Source organism: Notothenia coriiceps, unplaced genomic scaffold (assembly GCF_000735185.1).
Source record: "Notothenia coriiceps isolate Sejong01 unplaced genomic scaffold, NC01 NC01_scaffold00000339, whole genome shotgun sequence".
NCBI classification, from domain to species: Eukaryota; Metazoa; Chordata; class Actinopteri; order Perciformes; family Nototheniidae; genus Notothenia; species Notothenia coriiceps.
In genome coordinates this window covers 19028875-19038572 of record NW_011333040.1, presented here as the reverse complement: position 1 = coordinate 19038572, position 9698 = coordinate 19028875, and the positions used below count along the sequence as shown (strand labels likewise).

Below are 9698 nucleotides of genomic sequence, written 5' to 3'. Positions count from 1 at the left end.
AGCCAGTACTGCGGGTAGGAAGTACTGGTATCACTCCCATCCTTGCTTTTACCGCGCCATCTGTCTCTCGAAACGGAAGCGAGTCGGAGGGGAAAAGCAGTGTGTGCCACGCCATTTCTTGTACGTCTGGCGGCGACGAGGCTAGAGGCTGGTAGAGTGCGAGGTAACAAGGGAGTGAGTCTTGTTCTGGGGGCTCTATGAACTTGAGGAAGTGCCAACCCCATTCTGAGTAGGGACGAACCTCACCCTGTCAGGTAGCCAAGGACGACTCTTGGTACACGGAGTCTAAACCTCCATGACAATTATAGAGATATAAATTTTACTATTGACCTAAAGTCCCTAACACTTATTCTAACGTAATTCGCCGAGAAAAAAGTTAGAGGAGTCACAAAGACGTCGTCAATAAATACGGGACCTCTCAGCAGGTAGTGGACTGGTCTACTGGAATTCGTTGCCGTAGATATCTAATTCCAAACGGTAGTCCCCTAACTAGGCAACCAGTACGTTACACACATCGCGTATTATTACGGAGATTTTGCAAATAGACACACGAAGTACCTGTGCTGACACTTGAACTAGAATTTTTTGTATACCGTACTTTTCCGGTAATCGGTTTTTTTTTTTTTCCCGGTCCGACAGTAGTGAGTTACGGTTACATGACCTTGTAAATAAATTTCTGAGTCACGGGTACAAGCGGCCGAGATGGGTTTTCTCCGCAGGGTGGCTGGTGTCTCCCTTAGGGATAAGGTGAGAAGTTCGGTCATCCGGGAGGGACTCGGAGTTGAACCGCTCCTCCTTCGCGTCGAAAGGAGCCAGTTGAGGTGGTTCGGGCACCTAGTTAGGATGCCACCTGGGCGCCTCCCTAGGGAGGTGTTCCAGGCACGTCCAGCTGGGAAGAGACCAAGGGGTAGACCTAGGACCAGGTGGAGGGATTATATCTCTTCGCTGGCCTGGGAGCGCCTTGGGATCCCCCAGTCAGAGCTGGTTGATGTGGCCAGGGAAAGGAAAGTTTGGGGCTCTCTGCTGGAACTGCTACCTCCGCGACCCGACCACGGATAAGCGGGACAAGATGGATGGATGGAAGTTAACAGTGCATCTGAAAACATCAGACTTGAATTTAATATTGCTTTTTACAAAACAGTATCTACCCCGAGGGAAAGAGTTCAAGTACCTTGGTCTTGTTCAAGAGTCAGGGTGAGATAGAGCTCAACATGCGGATTGATGCTTTCTCTGCAGTTATGTGGGAATTGTAATGGACTGTCATGCTGAGGGGAGAGCTGAGAGTGTGGCAAGGCTCTTGATTTCCCTGCTGATGTTGGGTTTCATTCAAAGAGTAGATGGGCTGCTTGTCAGACCAAACACTAAAGAACAAATAGTTGTTTCCTGACATAGTCCTGGATAGTACACATTATATAAGATGGCAAACAGTCTTTGATAACCTGATACCCCCTTCCAGTCTTTTACTCTCTCAAGGTTTTTTTCTCAAGGTTTTTTTTCTGAGAAACCTGAATTAAATTTAAAAAATAAATAAATGCATGCATTAATTCCTTCTCCTGGCAATGCCTGGATCCCATTGGATCCATGTTGTGAACATTCTGTAATTGTTTCCAACCTGGTGGAAAATCAGCTACTATGGCTTGGCCCTCAAAAAGAGAGCCCTTTCGAAATAATAGCCCTGCTCTTGAACCCTGTGTTGTCAAAGCGCTGTTAAATATACGTTTTCAAATACCAGCATCACTGTCATTTAGGCTCTACTTCGATGCTCACCAACTCTGCAAAAGGTCTGGCATTTATCACACGTTTTATGATTCTGTTGCATATCACTGAAGCAAGCCACCCTAAAGCTTTCCTCTTCATTTCAATGCAAATGTCATATTTTTGTCGGTTATCTACCACCTGCTCCTGTTCATTACTTTTCGAGATCTGCATTCAGGGAACTCAGCGAGTTTCGTGAAAGTGCAGCAAATTTCACAGTTGGAGTCAGTCAACTGTAAGAAGAGTCTAACAACAAGTGTGCCGCAAACCTATTTCAAAGGTTAATGGATTGGATGCTCACAACACTGAAATACTTGACAATGCATATATTTACATACATTTAAAGCATTTAGCTGAAGCTTTTATTCAGAGTGCCATTGTAATAAGCTGCAATCCTTGGATGCTATTCAAAAACTCAGCTTGAATAAATAGACACCACTCTCCAGAAGCTCTTTCCTGATCCTTCTTATCTAAAGGAGAGGCCATGCTTACTTAAACACAGGTCGTAACAGAATGATGGTTCCTAACCTTTCATCTCTTTTTTTTAACCTTTGACAGAAGTGAACCTGTTGACAATGTAACTCTGAGCTGTTTTGCGACGCCAACTGCCAACACCTCCAATGGGATAAATAAGGACCATATATAATGGCTCACAAAAATAGCATGACATAATTCACTATTGATTTGCTCTCGTAGCGGGATGATCTTCATTTCGTGAAGCTGGAGTGCAGAGAACTCCGACACATTGGCATCGATCAGGCGGTGCTCCCAAGGCAAAATTAGATTTTCGTATATGTGGCAGCAAGTCCTCTGTATTCCAAACACTGACATGTGCTGTTGTTTTGTGAGTCAAATATATTGATCTGCTGCTGTCCCTTTGCCTAAAAATATCAGACATTTCTTTCACAGCCCGAAGCTACTTGTGTTACATGTTAATGTGATCTCACACACTGACAATACAAGTCTGATTATTATCGGCTTCTTGGTTTGCTTGAGTTGGTCTTGACTGAACTTTCCTGCATATCTAGTATTTTATCCCATATTACATTTGTTTTAAATGTATAATGTTTTAATAATCATAGTCTGTGGTAGTCTGCAAATTTGAGGAGACGGAGGGGAATTGATGAATGGGTAAAACATTAATCTATGTCAGTAACATAAAATACGTCACAAACAAACATCTTTATATCCAAGCCACAATGTTATACTAAACCTTACCAAGTAGTTGTCTTGCCTTAACATTACCAAGTAGTTAAGTTGTGTCTTTTGGTGGATTTGTAAATGTTTCCCTGGTGTTGTGCATCTTTCTGTATTTGGTCAAATGCTGCACATGTGTTGTGTGTTTGGAGAAGATATTTTATTCATTTGCTTTAGTGTTTTGTTGGTGTTGCCAGTTCTGGTCTTCATAACTTGTTTTCAGTCCTATTGTGTTTGGCAGTGTGTTAACCTTTAATGTTCACTCATGCTAACACCAACAAAAGAACAGAATGTCTGTCTTTTAACCCAACGCTCACGTAACCCTAATGAAACCCATCTTGTTACTGCAATTAGATACAGCTATTTATTTTAGTAAATGTATCTTTTAAATCCACATCTCAAAGTCTGTTTAGCCACAGGTTGGTTGAGCCTCACAATAATTATTTGCATCCAAGTGATGAATACGATTAAATACGATTAAAATCACACAATAATCCCTCTCTCTGCAGATGTTGTTCCTGGAGCAATGCCCCTGCCGCTTTCTCCGGTGCTCCGACCGGCGCTACCCTTGGTATCCTTGACGACTCTCACAATGCCAACGCCGGCCCTCGTGGCCTCACCCATAGACCCGAGCATTATGGCAGCCACAGCCCCCGAGACTACCTCAGCTGCTGGAGGGGACTCAACATTAAACTCACCCTCAGAACCAGACCTGGAGCCTGAGGCCGAACCCGAGGTCGAGACGGATGCTGAAACAGAAGAGGAGAAAGCTCGTCGTCTTCTGTACTGCTCGCTGTGCAAAGTGGCGGTCAACTCGGCGTCACAGCTAGACGCTCACAACAGCGGTAAGAGACGTTTGCTAAATCTGCTGCAAATAAATTATAAAGATCACTTGAGTGACTTCAGCAATTTAACCAAAACTGGAATTAAATTATTATCAACTACAAGTACGGCACGGCACTCCTTTGGGTCCTCAGCAACACACACGACAATCAAGTAGATCTGTCCCGGGGCTGGCAAGTTAATTAAAACTCAAATCATACACACACACTTACACAAATACACACACACACACATGTCTGTTATGAGTCTAATTATGAGGTAAGTACTTGTTCAAACTAGTAACTAAACCTAACCAAGTAGTCTTGTTGTGTTTTTGTTTTGTTTTATCTTTCAGTTTTCAACGTTTACCAAGTGTTTTAAACTGATAGTTATTTGGGAGAAAAACACATTTTCCTTCAAAACATAATTGATTTTTATTTGTGTGGGAATGTAGTTTCGTAAAACATTAGGCAGGCTCCTAATTAAAAGGTCATATACTCTTTGTCGAACAAGCCTGATCAATATGAGTTAACATTGGACCCTCACTGCTTGGCTATCAATAACTTTGAGGTCACTTGTGTAATTTATTATGGACTGCCTTCAATCTAGGGGGTGTCAGTCTGTTTGTGTCTGCCAAGCAACTGTTTATAGATTGCTATTTGATTTGTTCTTTTGTTCAAACATTTAATTAAATGTTCATTAGTAATTGGACGAGGCAAAAACAATGGGACATTTCTGTGCATTAAGCCGTGATTAATGGATATAGATGATTTATTTCATATCCCCACTCTGTGTATTTGTTAATTAGGTATTAACAGACAGCCAATATGCTTCAATAAATAAGCCAAAGAACCCTTCAACACTGATCCTAGGCGATTGTGTAGAAATTCAGCGAGTAACCTTCTTCACATACAATAAACTTAACAAAAGAATATATTTCAACCCTGATGCTGGTGGGATTTTTCTTAAGAATGGCAGCTGCTGCTCCTCTTTTAAGAGTGAAAGACGGCAAGAGGAGTATTAGCAGAGATTGGAAATGGGAATAAAAATGGTGTTTGCACTTGCAAGTTCAGTCACTTAAAGGCTGAGTTAAACCTCAGTGCTAACAGTGCCCTGCAGGGACATCTAAAAGTGAAAGATTTGTGCAAACATCACATTTTTCCTGAACAATTTTAACAAGGTTTTTTTACTTTTATCAGGGGCTTTGTAGATGAATCTATAAGTCTGACCTTCATACTTCCCACACCAGAAAAAGGGATAACAGATGTGAGCCTCTGATCTCACCTCTCCTTCAGGCAAGCATCTGTTTTGTGACGTTAATGTACTGACCGTGCTGCCTCTGTTTGAACCTGCAGGTACGAAGCACAAGACGATGCTCGAGGCCAGGACCGGCGTGGGCTCCATCAAGTCTTTCCCTCGGCCGGGAGTCAAGAGCAAACTGGCTCCAGTCGTCAAGTCATTAACGGGCCTGCAGAACAAAACGTTTCACTGTGAGACGTGTGATGTGCATGTCAACTCAGAGACTCAGCTAAAACAGGTGAGAGGGACACACAACAACATTGAAATGCTCAACCAATTCTTTCCTGCACACAAAGCATTTTTTAACTGAAGCTTTTATAAATAAATTCAAGCAAAAGGGATCGATGAAAGGACATAGACAGGAATTGGACTGGAATACAATCAAACTACTAGTTACATTGTAATGGATTAACCTGGGTTATAGAGACACAAAAATAATAATATTTCACTGCATTTTCTCATTATCAGATATAACAAATGTATATATTTGTTGCCTTTGAACAACTAGATAACAATAAGGGAAATAAGCCCATTTTGCATTATTTCCATTAAACTAGATGAATGGTAATAACCTATTACTTATCTGTCATATTGAAAATGACTTTGCAAAAATATATTTCAGCCCATTACCCACATTGTCACAGTAAAATGAACCGAATGAAGACAATGTCATAATAAGCATCAGGACCTGAAACCAAAGCAACTTAATGTAATTCAGTCATCATTCATTGCTTTGCTTATACACTGTGACATGAGTAAAGAGAATATATGTATACACCCTTGAGTTTAATATGAACTCAACCAAATTAGAGCAGTGGTTTACAGGAAAAGAGAGGAATGATATGTAATGTAAATTGCAAAATGAAATAATACAGGGGAACATGATAGTAACTTTGCTCTTTTGATGCACCAACATGTCTTACTACTTAGCCTCAATGTGTCATCAAGCACCCAGTCTACCGAGTGCATGTGCCTTAATTGCACAAATAGGTTGCTGTTCATCTGTGAAAACCTTCTTATTAAGACTAATTTACTTCAGTGTCAGATTAAGCTTTTTGTTGCATTAAAAAAAAAAAAAAAGCTGGGATACAAAGACTCACTGCCACTCCTGATAATATTTCCTTTCATCCTGCTGCGCCGCTGTCACAGCTAAGATTTCCCTGTCTTTTGCAAAAACTCTTAAGAAATCTGGTAAAGCATATGACCAATAAATGAGGTCTCTCCATTATAAATAGACTTAACTTAGTCAAGTTTCTACTAATCCCTTTCCTCTAATAAGAAAAAGATTTTCTAGTTTACAATATGTTCAGCAGAATTAGGTTACCCTTGAAGGATGGCATGAACTTATCTCTTAGTGATGTTTTTGAGGCCTGGCTGAAAACTCTTCCTGGGTTTGTGTATCCTGCGTTTTGCTTTGGGGCACCCCGCAAATGTTCTTTCCTTGTAGCTGCTGATCATTCTGTCACAGAGGGAGTTTTATCTACAATACTAGAAAACGACTCGGTTTTGTCTGAGCTAACCTTGAGCTCCCTTACTGAAAATAGAGAGGCTTTGTATGAATCTTTCATGGAGGGGCTTTTACTGAGTACTTTTAAGACAGTAGTGATTCTCTGTGAAAAGAATCCAGCATGACAAATCTCCGTTAGAGCTTGAAACCAGAGGAACATTGTGATTTTTAAATCCACTGCAAGGACTTGTGACATTTAGACGTCTGCCTTTTACTGTCAACATTTATCCCTTTTGAATTATTTATTGGCTTGATGTTACAGAGGATCTCTGTGTTCCAGCCTCTTGTATTTTACCTGGTTATTCACATCCACTTTTCTCTCTGGTCTTTAAATATCAGAAAAGCTTCATATCTCTTGTGTATGAGAAAATGTTTTACATGAGCATATGTGTCTGTCANCCACAATTATTGCTTTTATTTTAAATCGTATAATTTCTGACTTTTGTTGCCGTCTGTGAGGAAAATAAATGGGGCTCAGAGCCTCAGGATACTGAAATCTGTATAGATTTCAGTATCCTGAGGCTCTGAGCCCCATTTATTTTCCTCACAGACGGCAACAAAAGTCAGAAATTATACGATTTAAAATAAAAGCAATAATTGTGGCTTGATATTGAGTAAGAACATGTTTTTATGAACCACACAGCTTCCGGTCTTCCTATAACACGTAATGCCGTGAGACTACCAATAGAAATACATTGCTTTTAAAATCGTGCTGTGCAACACGAAAAAAAGGGGAAAATCGTGTTGGTGAACACGAATCAATAGATTAAAAATCGTGTTGGTGAACACGAAATGCCATGAGACTGCGTTGAAATACTGCACGTTGACCGAGGCGTCCATGAAGTGATGAATGCTTCACTAATAATCATTTGAGTCTCTATTACCTTTAAGACAGTAAGAACTTTGGAATTGTTTTTTGCACGACAGCACTAGCTTAAGGTTTTTTGAAGGACTAAAACCTCTGAAAAAAGCTTGATTTTATTTTGATGCAGTAATATAAGTTTTGCTAGCAATGTTTAGTTCTTGATGTCTAAGAAAAAGGTTTTGTTGGCGATGATAAGTTAAATAAACAGAATGAAGGCTTGAACTAAGAGTTATTTAACAATTTCTCTGCCAATTAGTTTTCTATCAATCTATTAATCTGTTCAATGGGTTGCGCTGTTGGTCTGTCAATGGTGGTTTAATAACTTTTTTCCAGCATGTATTTGACAAAATGTTGAACTACCTTTAACCGTCTTGTTTTGGGACTTGTCTTGAAGACGCAGCGATTGCTTGTGACTTGCTGTCCACTGTGGTTAGAGGACTACGAACACCATCAGATTCTAAGGAAGATGAACAGTTAGACGGAGAGAGTGATTTTCTGTGTCAGCTGCTTAGTGCGAGTCACAATAACAGGAGAAGGCAATGCTGTCTATATTCATGAGCACTGTGATAACATAACTGTCAGACTAGTCCTTGGAATGTTTTGGATTGCACTCATTCTGTTCATGTACACCTGTTCTGTCCTGCGCCAGAATTTTTCAGAGCCAGATGCAAGCCAGCGTCTGACAGTTTGACACTCCTCAAGCTGTGTGTTAATAAACCCAATCACACTGAGGATCACATCATGTTTGCTTCTTGGAATAGTTAGAACTATTCAGTTTGGATTAATTGAAGTCCACTTATTCCACTTTTCTTACTGACATTATTTGTTTCACACTCAAATGATCAGCTCACAATACCAATGACACCTAGAAAATGAACTCAAATCCAAAATTACTTCTCTGAAGAATAATATCCTGCTTTCTTTTAAATGGCTGATGACGTACTCTCCTGTGAAAATGCATTGGAGCTTACGGTCTGCTTTAAATGACTTGTTTAGTTGAAGTCAGCCATAAATCACACGTGGTGACAGGCATTAAGAAAAACGATAAATAAATAGTGTCCTGAATGATAGTCTTGTTTGATTATGAGGGTACAGGCATCAGTATGAAGACTGTATGGTAATCCTGACTGCTGCTCAAGTCACCATCTGCCTCGCATGTTGTTTACTGCATATTATAGATGTTATGTTTTCAATTTTCAGTCCTGGAACCAAGTGTTAACTGTTTTGTTTTTGTGATTTTGAGGCTTCAACAGCTATGTAGTGGTTTGGAAATCCCCTAGAGTGTGGGTGGACTTTGTATGAGTTCAAATGCATTTTTTGAATTTGTAAAGGGGGGCGTGTTTAAAACTAAAAGTGTCTCAAGTTGCTCTTTAAATGAAACTACAAAACATTTAGCTTCTTTCTCTTCACCCCCCGAATAGCAGTAACAAACAAACTGCAGCCGATTATCAGCTAGTAGCAAAGCTGAGATAGAATTTATACCTTAACATTTTGAAAACAATGGCCCAGTATGGGCAAACGTCTTATGTATAATCTGATTTAGGGTTCAACATTAAGACTGTTTATGTCATATTCAAAATGGATGAATATGTCTTCCAAATCTACCAAACTGCTGCCCAATATGTATATAGAGAGATACTGTTTTAAGTGTATATATATTAATAATGATTCGGCTGTATGTGTTTGTGCATAGGCAGATTTGTGAGCGCTTCGACTATGTGGTCGAGGCGCTGTCATCTCACCCCTTGACTACTGTAACTCCCTCCTGGCTGGTCTGCTTGCAAGTGCCAACCGACCTCTACAAGTTCTCCCACACTACACCACTCCTTCGCTCCATTCAATGGGTACCAGGGGCTGCCAGAATCCACTTCAAGACACTTGTACTGGCCTACCATGCTGTAAAAGGATCTGGTCCATCCTACATCCAAGACATGGTCAAACCATACACTCCAGCACATGCACGTCGCCCTGCATCTGCCAATCGGCTTGTTGCCACTCCCTCACTGCAAAGTGGAACCAGGTTCAACAAAGTCACGCCTTTTTGCTATCCTGGTTCCTCAATGGTGTAACGAGCTTTCCACCGTTATCAGGACAGCGGACTCCACATATCTTCCGTTACGAACTGAAGACCCACCTGTTTCGCCTGTATCTTGGCTAATAATCGCAAACAAACTTTGCACTTAACAATGATATTGCTTGTTTGAAGTACAATTATGTCAGCACGTTTGTTGTTGTCCTTAGTTTGAATCTTTA

The 9698-nt window shown here is 40.5% G+C and overlaps 1 protein-coding gene across 1 annotated transcript; it reads left to right on the top strand.

Moving 5' to 3' along the window:
- Positions 1-1050: 1050 nt before the first annotated feature.
- On the top strand, positions 1051-9514 carry LOC104951919 (zinc finger protein 385D-like). Its single transcript, XM_010778658.1, has 3 exons — positions 1051-3797; positions 5130-5311; positions 9143-9514. Exons 1-3 carry the CDS (start codon positions 3479-3481, stop codon positions 9512-9514), a joined length of 873 nt encoding a protein of 290 aa, XP_010776960.1. The 5' UTR covers positions 1051-3478.
- Positions 9515-9698: the final 184 nt, after the last annotated feature.

Bases quoted from the DNA above. Each gene is read 5' to 3' on its own strand.
- LOC104951919 (XM_010778658.1), top strand. From the start codon at position 3,479: ATGCCCCTGCCGCTTTCTCCGGTGCTCCGACCGGCGCTACCCTTGGTA. The intron at 3,798-5,129 runs GTAAGAGACGTT...TTGAACCTGCAG, and splicing joins GCTAGACGCTCACAACAGCG to GTACGAAGCACAAGACGATG. The intron at 5,312-9,142 runs GTGAGAGGGACA...GTGCATAGGCAG, and splicing joins CAGAGACTCAGCTAAAACAG to ATTTGTGAGCGCTTCGACTA.